This window comes from Bos mutus, chromosome 17 (genome assembly GCF_027580195.1).
Source record: "Bos mutus isolate GX-2022 chromosome 17, NWIPB_WYAK_1.1, whole genome shotgun sequence".
Lineage (NCBI taxonomy): Eukaryota > Metazoa > Chordata > Mammalia > Artiodactyla > Bovidae > Bos > Bos mutus.
Window position 1 is genome coordinate 25,938,038 of NC_091633.1, and position 20,534 is coordinate 25,958,571.

Below are 20,534 nucleotides of genomic sequence, written 5' to 3' on the forward strand. Positions count from 1 at the left end.
AGGGCATGGCAACCCACTCCAGTACCCTTGCCTGGAGAATCCCATGGACAGTGTAGCCTGGCTGGCTACAGTCCATAGGGTCGCAAAGAGTCGGACATGACCAAAGTGACTGAGGCGGCAGGCAGCTGGAACCAGAATGAAGGCCTCCTGATCTTCTCCTGTGAGGTTTTAACTATACCAAGCCACTCTTTCCCTTAGAGACCAGAGGTCCAGGAACATCATCCAGTGCTCTGAGGGTCTTCCTGTGTCAGTAACTTCCCTGGGGCATTTGCATCAGGAAGATAGCACAGTTTACAATGTGCTCCATCTGGTTGCGGGTGGGGTGGGGTGGTAAATACACCACCAGGAACACACAGAGGATGGAAATGGAGCTTGCTGAGCACCCTGGCTCTGGCTGGTGACCTCATGTTGGAAGCACACTGGTTGACCACATGTGCTTTCTCTTTGCCTGGTTTCATGCTGGCTGTGAATCCAGACTCTGGGTGCCTTGGCTCTTGGGCACCTTCCCTGGAATGAGGTCTCGTCTTCCCAGGAAAGTGAAAGGAAGGTGAGTCTGGCGGGCACACGGCCCCCGCAGCCTTGAGGGACCAGGCTCATCGCTGGGAAGGGAAACAAAACTGGTGAGGAAAACAAACCCGAAGCCAGCTCAGCATCCCGGCCATAACTCCAACTCACTGGCCTGGAGGGTGTGTTGTGCTGAGCAGCTGTGCTCAGCCTGGTTCCACACACACACAGGAAGAACCATCCTCCAATCAGACACGGGGTAGGTGGAAGCCCTCCTTCCCAGGTCCCCAGACTGGTGTCCTCAAAGCTCTCCCCGGCACTGTGGCAATGTCCCCACAGACCATGTGAAGGATGCTCGTGGGTGCAGTCAGCCTTCAGATGGGGGACCCTCCTCAGGGGCTGTCTGGCATCCTCACCCAGGACTCTCCAGCCCAGGGCGGCTTCTCCATAGGCTTCCATCATCTCAATGTCAGAAGTGGGTGTGCACTGGTAAAATTAGTGGATCAGCAGAAAATAATTTACTGATCAGCAGATCAGTTATTCGAGATGATTCTCAGTGGAGGAAGCAAAAGGCTTTGAAGGTATATGGATAGGTCATCCCCTACCACCTCTGCTTGAACAAAGTCTAAACATCTCATGCGGGAGGCATCCACGCCACTGGTGATAGCTCCTGAAGTCTGATTTCTCAGCAGTTCTGTGCACAGCCCTGAGGTGGGACTCTGGTGCCTGATGCCAACTAAGAGGGCAGTGGCGTCTGCCCTGCCTGCCCTGGCCAGCCCGGCCTGCAGAGGGTCACTGGAGAGTCTAGGAAGACAAAAGCCCGGGTCTTTACTAAGCATAAAGTACTGGAAGTCTGACTTCCATATCTGCTTTTTGTGACTATTTGATTCATTCGTATCTGTACACATGGCTGACTTTGGATGGAGGCTTGTTGCGTTATAACCAGGCAGGGAAGTTGCAGCCAGGTGGCTAACCCTCACCCATCTCAAAGTTTTCGGTGGTGACCACCAGGAATCTGAGAGTCATCCATGACCAGACTGGCTCACGTTAGTGGATACGGACACATGGGTCCTCCGATGAGAGCTCAGCTCCCTGGCCGTGACGGTTGCGTGATGCAGCCAGGCACTGGACAGACAGGAAAGATGCTGGAAAGGCATTGAGCAGGGTGTTCTGGGCAAGGATAACACTTTCTGAGTTTCAGCTTGCTGCCTGTTATGCGGTGAATCGCATCACCCCAAAAAGATGTTCGGATCCTACGTCCTGGCCCCTGTGGAGGTGAGGTTATTTGGAAATAGGGTCTTTGCAGGTGTGATCAAGTTGGGATGGGGTCGTACTGGAGTAGGGAGGGCCCTAAGCCAATGGAAGGGGTCCTTGTAAAAGGAGGAGGGAACACATAGAGGCAGAGGGAAAGAGAGCACAGGAGGATGGGGCAGAGTGGAGTGGGGCATCTAAGTTGAGGAACCTCAAGGATGCTGACAGCCAGCTGGGAGAGGCAGGACAGTCCTCCTCTGGGGGCTTCAGAGAGCACAGTCCCACCCACACCTCAACTTCCCACCTCTGGCTTCCAGAACTGGGAGAGAATGGACTTCTATGGTTTTAAGCCATCCAATCGGTGACAGTTCTGAATGGCAGCCCTGAGAAACTAACACAGTATCCAAACTCTGTCTACCAGAACAGAGAAACTCTTTGTTTTGTTCAGTCACTAAGTCACGTCCAACTCTTTGCGACCCCATGGACTGCAGTACACCAGGCTTCCCTGTCCTTCACTGTCTCCTGGAGTTTCCTCAGACTCATGTCCATTGACTTGATGATGCCATCCAACCACCTCATCCTCTGTCGCCCCCCTTCTCCTCTTGCCCTCAATCTTTCACAGCATCAAGGTCTTTTCCAGTGAGTTGGCTCTTCTCATCAGGTGGTCAAAGTATTGGAGCTTCAGCTTCAGCATCAGCCCTTCCAATGAATATTCAGGGTTGATTTCCTTTAGGATTGACTGGTTTGATCTCCTTTCAGTCCAGGAACTCTCAAGGGCCTTCTCCAGCACCACAGTTAAAAGTATCAATTCTTCGGCTCTCAGTCTTCTTTGTGGACCAACTCTCATATTCATATATGACTACTGGAAAAACCATGGCTTTGACTATGTGGACCTTTGTCGGCAAAGTCTCTGCTTTTTAATACTCTGTCTAGGTTTGTCATAACTTTTCTCCCAAAGACAATCTCTTGGCATTCTCCAAAGCCTGGCTGAACTCCCGCCTCTTCTCAGTGCCGGGGAAGGGACCTATCAGCTCATGGAGTGTCCTACCCATCACCCCACCTGCCCCGAGGCCGCCCACCCTCACAGATGTTCGGAGGATGCAGAGAGGAGCATTGCCCTTACCTGTAGCGTGCGACACACAAGTGGACCTTCCCCGAGTACCTCTGCTTGGCGGTATTGGAATTCCGATCATTATCCATCTATTAAAGACAATGGATATGCAGGTTATTGATGCCGAAGGCTTCACATTTCATGCTGGAAACACACAGGAAATCTCTTCCATGGTCTCCCCAGGGTTTTCAGCCTCACATGGTGAGGACTCTGCCCACCATGAGATTCTGCCACACCTGGGTTCTCAGTTTTGGGCATGCCCCAGAGACAGGGTAGGCTCCTGGGTCACACAGAGAACATTTATAAAGGACTCATCTCCTCCAGTACTGTCTGATGTCACTTCTATGTGGAATCTAAGAAATAACACAAATGAAGGTATGTGCAGAACACAGACAAACTTAGGTTACCAAAAAGAGGGAGGGATAAATTAGGGGTTTGGGATTAACAGTTACGCCCTGCTGCTGCTGCTGCTAAGTCACTTCAGTCGTGTCCGACTCTGTGCGACCCCACAGACGGAAGCCCACCAGGCTCCCCCGTCCCTGGGATTCTCCTGGCAAGAACACTGGAGTGGGTTGCCATTTCCTTCTCCAATGCATGAAAGTGAAAAGTGAAAGTGAAGTCGCTCAGTCGTGTCCGACTCTTCGCGACCCCATGGACTGCAGCCTACCAGGCTCCTCTGTCCATGGGATTTTCCAGGCAAGAGTACTGGAGTGGGGTGCCATTGCCTTCTCCAGTTATGCCCTACTATATACAAAATAAAAGAACAACAAGGATACACTGTATAGCACAGGGAATTAGAATCATTATCTTGAAATAATCTATACTGGAGTATAATCTACAATAATACTGAATCACTATGCTGTACACCTGAAACTAACATAATATTGTAAATCAACTATGTGTGGTGTATACATGCTAAGTCTTTGCAACTCTATGGACTGTAGCCTGCCAGGCTCCTCTGTCCATGGGAGTTGTCCCATGGACAAGAATTCTCCAGGCAAGAATACTGGAGCGGTTGCCATGCCCTCCTCCAGGGGATCTTTCCAACCCAGGGATTGAACTCTTATCTCTCACGTCTCCTGCATCGGCAGGCAGGGTCTTTACCACTATTGCCACCAATATAATATTGTAAATCAAATATACACCAATATAAACAATAACAACAACATATAAAGAGCCACTTAAAAAAAGATCTCATCTTCTCTCACAGAGTGGTGAGCACTGTGATTTAAGGCCTGAGATGGTCACTGCTCCAGAGCCTGCCAGGCTCCTTGGAGGACAAAGTTAGCCCAAGCTCTGTGTCCTCAGCCCTCAAGGACCCCATACAGGGAGGGGAGTGCTCGCACATGGATGGTGCCTGGTGCTCCTGGGAATCCTGCATGGAGGAGGCAACACCGAGCTCCTTTCTCCTGGTGCCCCCTCCCCCTGCCCTACTCCTCTCTGCCTATGGGGGCTACAACCATCTTGGGGTTGTGGGGAGGGTAAGACAGGGCCCCAAGCTGGAGGAGTGGGTGGTTTTTCTCCCAGGGGAGGGTGGGAGTGACTGTGACTTGTCATGTGTAGCCCCCTCCTCTGCCCCCCACCCCAGGATAAAAAGACCCGGGACTCCTGCCTGTTCCCTCCCCACAACACACTCCCACCCCTCCCCTCTGGAGTGGGCTCCGCAGGAGTTAGGCCACAGCACTCCCGTCTCAGGGTCTTTCAGTGGTTTCAGCCTGGACTGAGCCAAAATTTGAGAGCTTGCTTGAGGTTTCAACTCGCCTCCCACCCCATCCCCAGGTCTTCTCCAGCCCAGCGGCCTTCACCTGGGCTCCTGCTCATAGATAGACCACAAATGGTCCATGGCCAGTCTGAGAAGGGCCGCCCTGTCCTCTGCCTCGTCCCTGCTTGTTGGGTTCAGGACATTCACCGTTAGCCGACTTTTAGATGTTGACTCATTTATGGTCATTCTGCCCATTAAAGCAGGGACTCCCTTGTCTGCAAACTGGGCCCTCACACCCTGGCATAGAGTAGGTGGTCAATGAAGATGGGTTAATGGGAGTGAAGGCAGAAAGGGAACTAGGGAGAGAGGGTGGGAGGGCCACCCACAGCCACAGCCCACATCATGGGTAGCAGGGCAGCTGGCCGAGGCCAGGACACGACTCACGTCTGATTCAAATCTGCATCTTGGGCCACCGGATCTTGACAGGAAGGTGGGCTTGACGGACAGAGGTTCCGGCTTGTCACCCGGGAGCGGGAGGGGCCGGATATATTCACCGATCACAGTGTGGCTTCCAAGGGCACTCTCTTGACCTGGACACGAACATTGGAATGATGTGAAAGACGGTACAAAGGAAATAACCAAAGCACGCTGGACATGTGCCTTCCCTGTGGGTCTTTCCTGTCTTTGGCATCAGCCTTTGATTTTCATTTCAGAACCCACCCATCTCCCACTCTTCATCTACACCCTCTGCTCTGGGCCGTCCATCTGGCAGAGTCCATTCCTGGCTACACTGGTTGTTTGGTGGAGATAGTGTTGCACGCAAGATGGGAAGGTCCCATCAGAGAGACCTTCGTGGGAGTCATGAGCAAAGAGGCTCTCCTTTTCCCCAGCTTAAAACAGAAAGGAAATGAGATTTAGTCGTACAGCAGCCACACTGTCCCCAGGAGGAGGAAACTCCATCTGACAATGCAGCCTGCTCATAGAAGGAGGAGCTGAAGGTGGAGAGGCAGGAATCAGGTCCAGATGGCATGGTTGGAGCCCTTGAATCCAACTGTGTGTTCATACACTAAGTTGTGTCCGACTCTTTGCGCCCCATGGGCTGCGCCACACCAGGCTTCCCTGTCCTTCACTATCTCTGGGAGTTTGCTCAAATTCATCTCCATTGAGTCAGTGATGCTATCTAACCATCGCAGCCGTACCTGAAGCTAAGCCATCTTCATCTACTCTACATGATAAATAAATTCCTTTTTGCTCACACTAGTGTATGTCAGCTTTCCTGTCACTTATTCTTAATAATACAACCTGAACAGTCCTGACATACACAAAGTGGCCAAATGGTCAGGTTTACGGCTGAAAAATACTTTTGATAAGAGATTCACTAGGACCAAGCAGATCTCTACCCATCCTGTCCTCATGGGGTTGCTGGCCCTGTCCCAGGCACTATGGGGGGGAGGTGGGGCGGGCAGGGGAGAATCGAGACCCTTGATCAGTGCTGGCCCAGACCGTTGGATTAAAGTCAGGAGTGTATTTTTAGGATCAGACATGAATTACAGAATTAATTTTTCCCCCTCCCCGAGTTCTCGCTGCCCAGTGGGCTGCAGACACCCTTCCCTGGCTTTGTCTAGCCTCTGGCTGTGGCTCTCCCATCATGGGGACTGGTTCACAGAGGAAGATGACTCACTGAGCCCAAATCAGGAGAAACAAACACTGTAAGAAGTGTTCCACAAAGACTGCATGGAGGTCACCCCCTCAGGCCCAGTATGATTAACAAAACGGTGGCAAAGCATTACTGCAGCAGAGAATTGACACTGAAGTAGACCCCCGGGCCCTGCGAGGAGGCCAGATCCCAGGGAGCAGCAGCCTGGCCCTGGTCACTGCCCAGGATCCCTAATGCCCACAGCAGTGCTCGGCATTCAGCAGGTGCAAAGTCCGTATTTACTCAGGGAATCGACTCTCAAATCCTGCAGCCTCAGGAAGTCAGCTGAGGATGCGGCCTGCTGCTTCAGTGCTGCAGTGGAAGGGTGTCACTCTGACATGGGACTCATCCAGGTCAGTGACCTGTGAGTGGAAGTGACGTGTCCTACTTTGGGATGGAAGCCCTTTTGAGCCAGTGTCTAATTTGTTATGCTTCCTTTCCCCTGAGATGGAACATTCCAGACAGAGGAGGCTCAGCATTCCCGAGTGAAGACAGTGTGGAACCCATTCCCTGATCCAGTCTAAGGTGGACATGGAGCAGGATCAAAAGAGAGAGAGACTTGTGCTGTTTTAAGCCCCTGAAATTTGAGGATTTTGTTACTGCAGCTGAACCTAGCCTGTCCTGACTGATACACTGCTGCTGGGAGGAGCAAGGGGTGAAATGACCAGAGTTGCCTCCTATTTACATTTTACTTAAACAAATCCAGTTTTCTAGAGAAAAATAATCTGATGCCTGTGGCATGTTTACCTGTCCTTCTGCTCTTTAAGTGAATGTGAGATTAGACACAAAATCATGTCATGCTCTCAGTTGCATGTTCCTTTGTGATCTGCATGCCTCAGGATACATATTTTTTGGGAAATATGGCCACTGAGCCCAAAACAATGACTTTATCTGGTGTTTCACCGAAACTCAGCTCCAATACTGGAAGGAAGCTGGCGATGGAGGGGTGGCTCTGCGAGATGACACGCCCCCTTCCTAGTACATGTCCAGGGATAGTTCTGTTCCTGTGAGGTTCCAGCCTTGCTGGTTGCAGGGGTGACTCTACTGCACAGAAGGTGAGTCCCAACCAGGGGCTCACAATCAAGTGGTCCTGTCCTCCTCACCCTCAGGCTGACCCAGCCTTAGGCAGGAAGCCCCCGACAGGACGTGCAGCACACTGGCCTGGTCCTGCTCTGATTCTGAACTGGCCCTGCCCACTCCTTCCATCCCCCACCCTCCTCTCCTGCATAAGGAAGACAGGCCAGCCCAGCAGGGAGTTTCTTCATTACCCTCATTCTTAAAGTGGTCCCTGCCATCTGCCAACAAAGAACGACCTTGAGGAGGACTTCAGGGTTGCGTGAGGAAGCCCCCTTGCAGGCATTCCTCCCATGGCCACTGATGCCAGCATAGCAAGCATGCTCTAAGGATGCTGCCAAGTATGCCCGGCTAAGGAGCTGGTCATTGAGCACAATGGCTCTTCCAAACGCCTAAACAGAAGCCTTGGTGCAAACCTACTCTGGTACCAGGGTCTAGAACTCCCTTAATAGAGACACAGCCCTGTTTTGGTTTTGTTTGTTTTATTCTTAGTCAGCATCCATTTTCCTCCATCACAAATCAGATTGGTTTTTCCAAATCAATCTGGACGCCAGATGACTCAGGTCAATCACTGCTCCCCCTCCAGTGACCCATGAGCTTGCCCTGGATCTTGCCCTGGACTAACACGTTCTCATGCTGTGCAGAAAGGAATTCACATGGAGGGAAGCCTGGGGCTGCTACTTTAAGAAGGGTCTGCTGACAAGTCAGGCTGCACTGTGACTGGGAGCGCAGTTTCTAAACCTCTCCCTACACCAGTGGGACAGGCTCCCTAGGTGACCGGGGCATTTCCCTGTAACTAGACTGTGGGCCCAACCTGGTTTGTGCTGAGTGCCTGCCTAGCTCGGGCAGTCTGGTATTCTGGCGTATGCTGGAGAGAGGTGCCCACATGACCAGTGCCCAACAGATCCTGTATGCTGTATCTACTCGGTGTCCTTGGACATCATCACTGCATCCATATAGCTGCATTTTTGTTGTTGTTGTTGTTGCATAGTGGGCACTCCAGGTGGTCTTCCTGGAGGAGGAGGGCATAGGATGCCTGCACGTGGATTCTTCAGATGCCCCATCTCTTTTCCCTCAGGACCCACTCTATGCTCATCCTGTGTTTCTGTAACAGGTCTGAGCCAGGAGGACAACTCTTTACTGAGTCTTGGACTCATCAACCATGCTGGGGACCTGGGGACCCTGAAAATTGTGCGTGATTGAGCTCATGTGAGCCCTGAGCCACAGACCTTCCCATCCAGTGGGGACTGGAGAAAGTTTCATCTTCAGGGCTCATGGCTCAAACTTCATTTCCAGGAAGCAGTCTTCTCTGATCATCCTAAATGGCGCTGGGTCATCTGCTCTCTTGTCACCTGACTGCTCGTGTCTGTCTGAGCGAGTGGCTCCTTACTCATCTGTGCCCCTGTGTCTTGTCTGTGTCCCCCTACCCAGAGGGGCTCCACATAGGGCCTGCCATATGCACAGCATCGCAGCCTCGGTACCTGAACATGGCCTGGGGAGTACCCTGTGCTCGGAACTTGGTGGTGGTGGTGTCAGGGGGACCTCCCTTTCCCTGTCTTGTGTTTCATGGCCTCTTTGCATTCTCCCAATGCATGCGCAGGACGGAAAGGGAGCGGGAAGGAGGGGTACGCCAAGAAACATTGTTCATCAAGATACATGCTGCAGCACCTCATTTTAATAATAAAAAGCACCCAGAAGAACTTATCCTATGTTCTGACAAAAACTGGGAGAAATCTGGAAATTCCCTCCCTTTTGTGGAATTCAAAAGTAGGGTTCTGGCACACATGTCCCCTAAAATAAAAAAAGTCAACTGCTTTACAGGAGAAAACAGCCTGTGACCTGTTTAACCTTCACTGGAGAGAAAGTTCCCTAACCGAGTAGGGTACTTCATTGTCTACACTGGGAACTTCCCCTGAGGTTACATTAAATGCCTCTGTGATCAAGAAATGATCCCTCAGAACCACGCAGAGTGAAGTCTCCCCGCTCTCCACTCTGCTTCCTGAACACAAATGTGATGGGAACGCATTAACATTCACCGCAGGTACTGCTGTTGCCTTTGTTGGAACAGAAGTTCCAAGTACATCACAATGTCATCAAGAGGTCGCTGGGTGAGAAGGGAAACAAGTGAAGTTGAGCAGCCCGCCTGGCAGGTCCCAATGCAGACCCCAGAGCCAGGTCCCTGGGTCCAAGTCCCAGCTCACCGCTTGGCTGGCTGATCCTCCGGGCACCTGGGCCGGTGTCATGTGCATAACAGGGCTCAGAGCAGCTGGGAGGGAGCTTACACTGATTCACACCCATCAAGGGTGGTACATCGAGTATGCATGGGAAACGCCAGCTGCCCCTGTACCATCCCAAGTCCTGCTATGCTGGTCACTCCCTCGGGTGTTGTGACAGGCTCTGTCACACACCCCTGGCTGTGCCCAGCTGTTCCCAGCTTGCTGGCTGCACCTTCTTCTCCATCAAGGCCTAGGCAGGAGGGAGAGAGAAAGGAAGGGAGGGAGGCACTTACCTTTTCCAATGGAGGGAGCCAGTCCGTTCATGAACCTTGGGAAAGACTTGCTGGGGGACGACGGGACGTCCAGGGAGGCCACAGTGCTGCCGCCCAGCAGGTCGATCTTGCCGGCGTGCTGGCGAAACTGCTCCAGATCCCGGGACAACAGGCTGAACTGCTCACTCTGCGTCCGGCATTTCTCCTCCAGCTCCCGCACCTTGCACTGCGCACGGAGACCCGGACACACAGTTAGAGGGTGGCCCGGGCTTCTGGGGCCCCATGCGTCTGCGCACAAGTGTGTGTCTGTGCATGTATGTGCGTTGCACGTGTGTGTACAAGACTGACTGTTGTGTGTGCATGTGTGGATGACAGTATGTGTGTGTGCATATGAACGTGTATGGCCTGAGTGTGTTTGCACACATGTGTGCATGTGTGTGGTGGTGGTGGTGGTGGGGCTGCCTCCTGCCTCCACGTGAGAATGGTGGCTGAGCAAATCAAGCTTCCTGTCGGTTGGAAGCTTGGCCGTCAGCCAGATTCTCTCACAGGGCAAACGTGGGAAAGCACAGGTGCCAAGAAACCCTGCAAACACTCAGATCTCAGCCAACAGCGGATTGTTCTCGGCTCTGTGTGCAGCCCGGGCACTTTGTGGTTGGCACGCCTCACTGTAGCTGCTTGAAATTTGGAGCAGGAGGTGGTGAGAGCCCAGCTTTGGGGATGGCTCAGTTGCTAACTCCACTGATGCAGTTTTCTGGTGTAGGCTTCTGCCCCTAAACTGCAGAACCCCAGGGCACCCTGCTTTAGCATTAAAAGGAACTGCTACCTGCTCGCTTGGGTTAGCAACATCACTGCCATCTGCAGACACTGAGGATATTTAGGGAGGCGGGAGCGTCCCTGGGTACACATGGCAGGGAGGGTACCATGGGCAGTATCCCCATACACGCCCATCTTTGCCTGCTTCTGGTTCTCAGTTGGGTGAGCATGATCCTGCCATACTCTCCTTCCTGGAGAACCGAGATCCATACTCCCTACACTTCCTCCCCTGGTGCAAAAGCAAAACTCTGTCTCCTGCAATAAGAATTCCCTGCACGGGTCCACAGTTGGGCGCCCACCTGAGAAGGGGCACATAGACGGTCGACTTTGCCTCCTCCCCTGCTGTTCCCTTCATAGCACCCTCCATTCTAGTAGCTCCCTGATTATTTCTCATCTCTCTCTTAGATCATTTAAGCGCCAAGCTTGTGCTTTCTGGTCCTGACAGATCCTCAATGCTTTGCATAATATTGGCATGTCCTAGGTGCTCAATAAACATTTGCTGAAGCGATGAAGAGAGAGGACTCCCTGATTTGCAGGCATCACACTCCTCGTGGCAGTGGCTTGTTCCATCTGCGTGGTGGTCCTGCCTCGTCTCCCTTCCTTTGTGATAAATGGACAACGTCATCTGCTGTATTATTAACCGTGTGCATCGTCTGACTTTCTCCACTAAAATCTCAGCTCCGTGAGGGCAGGAATTTCTGTCTCCTTCTTTCTCACTCAGCACTCAGACTAGAGTTTGGTACCAAGCTGGGGCTTGAGAGATGTCTGGATTCATGTAGGTGAGCAGACAGGGATGTGGATGGTGGTAGAGCGATGCTGTCTTCTTCTTCTTTCTCCCTCCCCACCTTCTCCCTCTCCACCTCCACTGGTATTAAGCGTTCAGCTCCTTAGGCCAGAGTGAAGTGCTATTTATGTCTGAGATCATGGAATTCTGAAAATAGACCTAACAAATCCCAAACCTATAATTAATTTCTTTGATACGTTAAAATAATTGGCAAGATTCTTTTCAAAGGCTGAATGAGCTTGGGCGTGATGGCTGTCTCCAGCGAGGAAGACACAGAGGAGACACTGGGCTCCTACAGGCACAGGTGTGGACAGGGAGCAATCTGCCTCCTGCCTAGGTCACCCATTGCAAAGATGCAGGACGTGCCAGGAAGCATCTCTGACCCCAGGATGGCAACTTCAGATGCCTCAAGGCCAAGCACTCTGGTTCTTCTGGGCTCAGTCCTGAAGAAGAGACTTTGCTCCAAGGCTGAGCTTTTGCTCCAAGGTCCTCAGGTGGGGAAAAGCAGCTGCCAACAGCCTCGGGTTAGAAGAGCACTAGAAGAGCCCTGAGATCACCTGTTCATCCAGGTGTGCCACCAGCTGCCATGGTAGTGCATGTGTGTGTGTGGAGGGGTAGGGTGGGGGTGTGAAGTGATTGTGGAAGGATATAACACTATTTAAACGGCCACATTCTCATTTTAATGTGCTTGAGAAAAATGCAACTGGCCATCAAATCCTTCATGTGTATATCCTCTGTGTGTATGTAAAAATGACCTAACTAAAAAAACAGATTATTCATTGATGCAACTTTTGTGAAATAATAAAATTAAAGTGATGGAAAACTGATCAGTGGTTGTCAGGGTCTGGAGTTGGGGGAAGGGTCTGACTTTTAAGAAGTAACATTTCCCTGGTGGTCCAGTGGATAAGAATCCGCCGGCCAATACAGAAGACACGGGTTCGATCCCTGGTCCAAGAGGATTCCACATGCCATGGAGCAACTAAGCCTGTGAGCCACAATTATTGAGCCTGTGCTCTAGAGTCCATGATCTGCAATAAAATAAATCACCATAATGAGAGGCCTGTGCATGACAACGAAGAGTAGCCCCCACTCACCACAACTAGAGAAAGCCTGCACACAGCAACGAAGACCCAGGGCAACCACCAAAAAAAAAAAAAAAAAGGAATATGAAGGTGTGACTTTGGTGGGGTGGAGCCATCTGTACTCCTGATGGTGGTATGTGAATGTATATGCACCATCAAATCCCATGGAATTTATCACTAGAGGAAGGACAAAGAATGACTTTGTAGTTTGGCTACTGACACTGTACCCATATCAACTGCCCGGTTTCAACAGTGTGCTCCAGTCACCTACGATGCTATCCTTGGGGAGCTGGGTGAAATTATGCAGCAACCATCTGTGCTATTTTTGTAACTTCTTGTGAATCTCACATTATATCAAAATAGAATTTTAGAAAGTGCACAGATTTAAAGAAAATATGAAATAATTGTGTAGGTGGCAGACAGATACAGAGAAAACCTCAAAGGTGGTGGATGAACAGCTGGTGTGTGGGGACATCAGATTAGGGGCCTGGCGGGTTAAGAGCGGCCAAGGTCTCAGGAGCCCACACAGAGGTCAGGCATCTGAGGCACCTGGAAACAGCCCAGGGCAGGAGCTGATACCGAGCAGGGCCCTGTGGGGCTCCTGGACACAAAGCCTTTCTGTGTCCCCTGTTTCTTTGATTATAGGAAATAATCTTCATTCAGTCTCCATGACCTTCCCTGAGTTCCAAGAGGCAGATCCCAATAGTTGTTAATTAGGGAAGGGAGGGGTTGAAAGACCAGGGAGAAACAGTCACGAAAAACAGTAGTGCAGCCTTGGGGCAGGGTCCTGGTTCCCCATCAATAGATAGACACAGTATCTTGGAGCTATTTTGCAGACACTGAACTCTCTCCAGGTGGGAGAAGCTAAGGATTAATGATGGATGGTAGGCTGCCCACAAGCAGACCCCAGACCAGTTGGACCTGAGGTTGATGATGCTGACTGCCCCTTATCTCACCACCAACCCACCAGAAGAATGTCCATGAGCTGATCATGCCCTCTTTGAACTATTACTATAAAACTTCTCATACCCTCTCCAAGTGGGGACACATGGTATTTCGAGGTGTGAGCCCACTGTGTCCTTCTTTGCCTGGCAATGCAATAAAGCCATCATTTTTGACTTCACCCAAAACTCCAAGATTTAATTCAGCAGCAGTGCACAGAGAAGTTAAACTTTTGGCATCTGAGCTCTTGACTTGCTTTTCTGGCGGAAAGTGGGGGTAGGTGGGGCATGGGGATGGCAGAAGGGAGACTGTGTGCTCCCAGCAGACCCTGGGGGACTCAGACAAAACCAGTGAGAGACGCTGGTGCTCACGCAGAGGCGATGGACCACTGCACATTTTAGGTACTACTGTGAACTCCACCTTCTGGGTACCACCGCTTTGCCAGTCCGGGACCCGAGCTCTCGGAGGGTCTCCTTCCAAAGAGCAAATCTTTGCTCAGGGTCCTCTTCACTGATGGGGACTGTGGTGGGCAACTTCCCCTGGCAGCTGCCACAGGGTATGCCTGTAGAAAGGAGGGTCGGCTCTGATGTGAGTGATGAGGGGAAGGTCCTGGATCAGAGGTGATGTCTAACCATTGCTATAAATTGAACATCCACAGGGGTGGTGGGGGATGCCCATGAGAGAAGGGGAGCAGGGCAAACCCATAGCATCTCTGGGGACCATGGTGAACCAGGGCATGTTCGTTTTGTCTAGAGGAATGTCTACTTCTTAGCTTCAGGCCAGACCCACCCCGGGCAAAACTTCCAGTTTTCCAAGAGAGGCAAAGAATCTTCATTTTAATGTAAAAGAAAAAATCTCTCAGTCATTAATAGTCAGAGGGTATGTCGAGGCTTACTGTCTGACATGGCTCCTGTAGAGATGGACACGGCCAGGGGGCTGCCACTTTGCTTAAGATGACTACATGGGTAGCAAAGCCAGCGCCAGGTCAGGTTGGGTTGGATGCCCTCATGGCCCTGTGCATGGACTCCAGCTGCACCCACCCAAGTGCGAGACACACAGGACGATCCCCACAGAATCCGGGACCTGCTGGCTCTGGCATTTATAGTTTACAGTTCTCCTGGATGGAGAGCATATACCCAGGGACTAGAACTTCATTCTGGGGCAACCGGTGCCAGAAATGAGAATCCCACCCCAGGTGTGGTCAATGCAGATGTTAGGAAGGCTGTGCACCAGGGGCAGCTGCCCCAAAGCTATACAACACCTGTATCCCCCTCCAGCTCTAGGCATGCCCACTTAGTATGGGCAATGTCAGAAGAAAATTGGTAAATGATGAGCTTTTACCTAGGCCTGAAGCAGGGGAGACGTGGCCATTCATTGGTGAAATGAAAGGTACTCAAAACAAGGGGTATGTTAGTGCTACCCCACTCTTGAATGATTAGTGCATAAGGCTAGTATACTTTGGGGGCTTCCCATGTGGCTCCATGGTAAAGAATCTGCCTGCCAAAGCAGGAGACGCAAGAGATGCTGGTTCGATCTCTGTGTCCGGAAGATCCCCTGGAGAAGGAAATGGCAACCCACCCCCGTGTTCTTGGCTGGAAAATTTCATGGACAGAGAAGCCTGGTAGGCTACAGTCCATGAGGCTGCCAAGAGTTGGACATGACTGAGCAACATAAGCAAACACTGGTATACTTTGGGAGATGGACCCCAAGGCTGGATCTATAAATGGTCCTCTGTGTGGATACTGCTTCGGCAGATTTCTGGTTGCCCGAGGCCACCAGAACCAGGGTCTTCTCCTCAGTTTCCGTGGGCGCTGGTGGAGGAGGTTCCCAAGGGAACAGAGAAGGAAGTGCTGCTTTGTGCTTGCTTGTCAACCAGTGCTTTGTAATACATGTCTGCACATGTGTGACAGTGTGGTCTGAGACTTGCTTCCATTGTGATCTGGCAGTAAAATTGTAGGGCTAACCCTCTCCCACCTCACATTTCTACCCCAAGGATTCTAAGAGTCCTGTGTGATCACACCTAATGGTTTATCCCTCTTTTCAATTCCTTGCTTTGTTTCTCCTCTGGGTATCTGAGGACATGGCTTCAAGGCAATAAGGATGCTGGTTCCTAAAAGTCAGGCAGCTGCCACATGCCTTTTCTCACTAATTTCAGGGGGAGAAGGTCTGAATGGCTAGTGGATGAGACATAGGGACCCAGGAAACACAAAGAACGTCTCATAAGTGAGTGTTTCCTCTGGAGACTTCCCAGGCTTTCCTGATGTTTCCCTCTTCCAGGAAGGAGGCAGGTTTTCCTCCAGAGCCTCCTCTGCGGACACACTCTCAGGGCCTGGCTGCAGCTGGCAGAGGCTGGGTCTCTGATGCTGAGCCTGGCAGCTGAGGCAGAGTCCCTCCCATGACCCCCGAGCCGCTACCAGAAGGAACCAGTACCAAGTGATGCAGAAAGAAAACAACAACCCCACTGATCAGCCCTGGTCGGCTTATTGGGATGTCAATATTGACCTCAGGATGCAGGGCACCATCCCTCTGGCTTGGGTGGCAAGGCTGATGGGGGCAGAACCGTGCCCACATGAGTTAACCTGGCTGCTTGCGTGTCCCCATCCCTGGCTCCGCTCCCTCCACCCCAGAGACCCACCACCTGCAGCATCAGGAGCGGAGGGCGGCTGCGTTTCTGACCGCAGCAGGAACAGATGGCACAGTCATCGGGCAAGTAAACTCTAATTGGGATAAACAGCGGAGACTTGCAAATTTGGCTGTGAGTATTTATAAAGATGAAGGAAAATACATCCAAAGACGTGCCTGTTAGCACTCCCAGGGTCCTCTGCTCTGGGTTTTTCATCTGAAAAACTTTGGGGCTTTGTAAAAGGCAGCGAATGAGTAGGGGGTAGTGCTCTCTAATGTGTCCAAACCAGGACCGTTTTGAGAATCCAGGGACACGGTGAACTCTCAATACTTAACACAGCAAAGTCAGGGGTCGGGGTCGTCCTGGCAGGGCTGGGTCGCTGCGTAGCAGTGATTCGGGAGTAAGCTGTTCCGTGCAGTATCTTTATGTGTAAACAACTTTTGTGATGCTATTTATTATTTACTGAAAACCTGCTATGTGCTGGGTCCTGCTGGGGGCTTTCTATGCATGACTGCTGATGGCCAGAGAGACTCCAGGGGTAAGTTGATGGAGCCTGTTGTATGAATGAGAAAAACAAGGCCAGATGGACTAAAGACCAAGGTCACATACCCAGGAAGTGGCAGGACAGATGTAAGCCTGTCTGACTCCAGGTTCTGGGCTGTGTGTAGATCGCCAACCTTCCTCTCACTCACTCAGGGGACCTGGAGGCAAGTCACAGAAGCGCATTGGGCCTCAGTCTCTTCATCTGTAAAATGGGGAAGAAACTTGCCTTCCAGGACAATAACAAACTATTAAGTCCAGACTCTCACAGGCACGGTAGGGGTCCATAAGCAGAAGCTAAGATCTTTTGTCCTCTATGGGCAACAGTCAGAACTGGACATGGAACAACAGACTGGTTCCAAATAGGAAAAGGAGTACGTCAAGGCTGTATATTGTCACCCTGCTTATTTAACTTATATGCAGAGTACATTATGAGAAACGCTGGGCTGGAGGAAGCACAAGCTGGAAGGGAGGGAGGTGGGAGGGGGGTTCAGGATGGGGAACACGTGTATACCCGTGGTGGATGCATGTTGATGTATGGCAAAACCAATACAATATTATAAAGTAAAAAATAATAATAATAAAAATTTTTAAAAATCCTTTGACATAAAAAGAAAAAAAAAGATTGCCGGGAGAAATATCAATAACCTCAGATATGCAGATGACACCACCCTTATGGCAGAAAGTGAAGAGGAACTAAAAAGCTTCTTGATGAAAGTGAAAGTAGAGAGTGAAAAAGTTGGCTTAAAGCTCAACATTCAGAAAACGAAGATCATGGCATCCGGTCCCACCACTTCATGGGAAATAGATGGGGAAACGGTGGAAACAGTATCAGACTTTATTTTTGGGGGCTCCAAAATCACTGCAGATGGTGACTGCAGCCATGAAATTAAAAGACGCTTACTCCTTGGAAGGAAAGTTATGACCAACCTAGATAGCATATTCAAAAGCAGAGACATTACTTTGCCAACAAAGGTCTGTGTAGTCAAGACTATGGTTTTTGCAGTAGTCATGTATGGATGTGAGAGTTGGACTGTGAAGAAAGCTGAGCGCCGAAGAATTGATGCTTTTGAACTGTGGTGTTGGAGAAGACTCTTGAGAGTCCCTTGGACTGCAAGGAGATCCAACCAGTCCATTCTGAAGGAGATCAGCCCTGGGATTTCTTTGGAAGGAATGATGCTAAAGCTGAAACTCCAATATTTTGGCCACCTCATGCAAAGAGTTGACTCATTGGAAAAGACCCTGATGCTGGGAGGGATTGGGGGCAGGAGGAGAAGGGGACAACAGAGGATGAGATGGCTGGATGACATCACCGACTTGATGGAGGTGAGTTTGAGTGAACTCCAGGAGTTGGTGATGGACAGGGAGGCCTGGCGTGCTGCAATTCATGGGGTTGCAAAGAGTCGGACACGACTGAGCGACTGAACTGAACTGAACTGAAGATCTTTTGTCCTCTATGGGCAAACTGACGTGAAGTCAGTTAACTAGTGACTCAATCACCCTTACTTCTCAGATGGCATCATGGTGTTCTAAATCTCTTCAATTGTATCTGATTCTTTGAGACCCTCTGGACTGTAGCCCACCAGGCTCCTCTGTCCATGGGAATTCTCCAGGCCATGTCCTCCTCCAGGAGATTTTCCTGACCCAGGGATCAAACCCATGTCTCTTCTGTCTTCTGCATTGGCAGACGAGTTCTTTACCATAGCGCCACCTGGGAAGCCCTCTTTCATGGTGATGTCCAGTTAAGAAATACCCTCCACCGCCAGTTTCATACTTACACCTGCACCAGCTCTTGTATGTAGCTACATATACACAGACAAACCCCATCAATTCATCTAAACTGGCTCTGGATTCCAGGACAAGTGACTGCTCTGAACTCTAGAATCTTTACAGGGTGATTTCATCTTGATACTAAAATGTAACAAAGTAATAACCAAAGGGAGACTCTGGTGAAGATGACTCTTTAATGCTTTGCATCCTATAATGTATTGATTCAGCATTACTAAAATGCAATGTCTTAAAATGTCTTAAACATTTGTTTTAGTTCACATGATGAATGCCTTTATCAAATCCAACTAAAACGTAGTGAATTCTGCACTGGTGGGTCTGGATCATTGGAGTCTTTTGCTTCTGTACAGACATGCATTTGGCACAGAGGTGCCCTGTGTGCAGATAAATACATTTCACGGGTGGGACCTCAGAACCCAAGGCTGCCTGTTGACTGTAGCTTTTGCCCTCAAGGTACCAACTGCAGTGAGATGGGGAGCATTAGGGAGATGAAGCTGGTGTCAGAAGGTGAGCCCCCAAATATTTGAGCATCCCGGTTTCTTTGTTCCTAACAACCTTGTCCTCCAGCTAAGACTCATGGGTACAGGGTTGCCAAAGTTATTCCCAAGAGGCAGAGAACCCATGCCCACCAGAATTACTGGGGGAAAGAGAATTCTTAAGAGATTTAAATGCAAAGCATTAAGTTTAAGCTTCTTTATCTGAGCACTTCTCAAATTCTCAACTTGGCTAATACTGTCACACTTTAGTAGCAAAATTGCATTGCCTTGTAAGGACTCCAGAATTCAGATGTGGCAGAGCCGTGCCACAGGGCCCCCACTCAGGGTGACTGCTCTTCCTAGCCTCTCCTGCAGGTCGCTAGCTCTGGCTGGTGACCCAGAAACAGAGGTGACATCTGTTGCCTCTATAGTTGAGACACAGAAGAGCTCTCCCTGCCCCCACGGTGATCAGGAAGCCATACGCTCTGGCTGGCACAGCCTCAAGATACAGGGATCCTGGATCCCTGAGTTACCACGTGGAGGGGAGCTTCATGGAGAATTCCCATATCTGCAGGGGCAAGAAATGAACCCTTGTGCTGAATGTAAGATTTTGGTGTTTGTTACTACAACACACCTGCGCCTAACCTGACTTACACCAAGAGACCAAGAGATCAGAGACTAAGGTCATCTGTTTGATGGGACAAAACAGATTTATTTAACCACAAGGACACTCCCTTGCCAGATGATCGCTGAGCACCGTAATACAAGACAGGCAGCAGCATGGTACCTGAGGCCTTGTTGAGGGATCCATGGCAAAGTTTTCATTTTAATTGTCTTTAAAATCAGGGGAAAAAATGAATATAATAATAATGAATCCAAGCTGGATTACATTCATCTTTGTACCCAAGCAGATGTATAATATAATTTTTAATATCTTAAGGGAGGAAGGGTCCCATGAAAGCAAAAGGAGCCCAGGACCCATAAAAGTCACTGGGCAGCCCAGATGCTGACCCCACCTTGAGATTCAGGGCCCTATCTGCTCTTGGATGAGACTCGGGGATGAATGGAACCTGTTCAGGTTCTTTCTGGCATCACCTGCAGGTGGACGCCTTGGTCCAGGAAGTGGCCAACAAGCCCTGGGAGCCCTGAATAATTAGCCGCAAAGCACACAAGGCGCACATACAAAGCCCTCAGTACTGACACCCAGGTGGGTACCAGCTCATCACGGGCGAACATGCCCCCTGCAATGGATCCCAGAGCTCACTGCCTCCCAACCCAACAGGTGTTGCGATTTATCAGCCCTACAGTCATGGACCATTTCTTCTTTGCACTTGACTCTCTCAGCGACTTGATATGGTGTTACCTGTGGACCCTCAGGGCTCTTGCTCTGCTCTTAGGAGCTGTGTGTCCTTGGCAGGTGGCTCAGCATCTCTGTGCCTTGGTTGTCTCGTTAGTGAAATGAGGAGGATGCTATCAACCTCCCTGGGGGGGTATTAAAAGGATTAAATTTCATCACACTTGTCACTCGTGACCACACGATGTGCACTCCTGTCTGCTGATGCCCAGAGGTCAGGGTGAGCTGTCTGCCCACTGTTTCTGAGTCTGGCTGCTGCAGGAGCTGATCCACCTTTTGGTGGCAGGAGAGCTGACCCTGCTTTGC

The 20,534-nt window shown here is 50.6% G+C and overlaps 1 protein-coding gene across 1 annotated transcript in view; it reads right to left on the bottom strand.

Annotated features, from left to right (window-relative positions):
* Window positions 1-20,534, bottom strand: part of RIMBP2 (RIMS binding protein 2) — a 233,707-nt gene that overhangs the window by 51,798 nt on the left and 161,375 nt on the right. The window contains exons 6-8 of the mRNA XM_070386334.1: window positions 9,848-10,052; window positions 5,013-5,158; window positions 2,879-2,955 (exon numbers count right to left, since the gene is read on the bottom strand). Of these exons, the coding sequence (XP_070242435.1) occupies window positions 2,879-2,955; window positions 5,013-5,158; window positions 9,848-10,052 (428 nt within the window). The remainder of the gene's footprint in view (window positions 1-2,878; window positions 2,956-5,012; window positions 5,159-9,847; window positions 10,053-20,534) is intronic.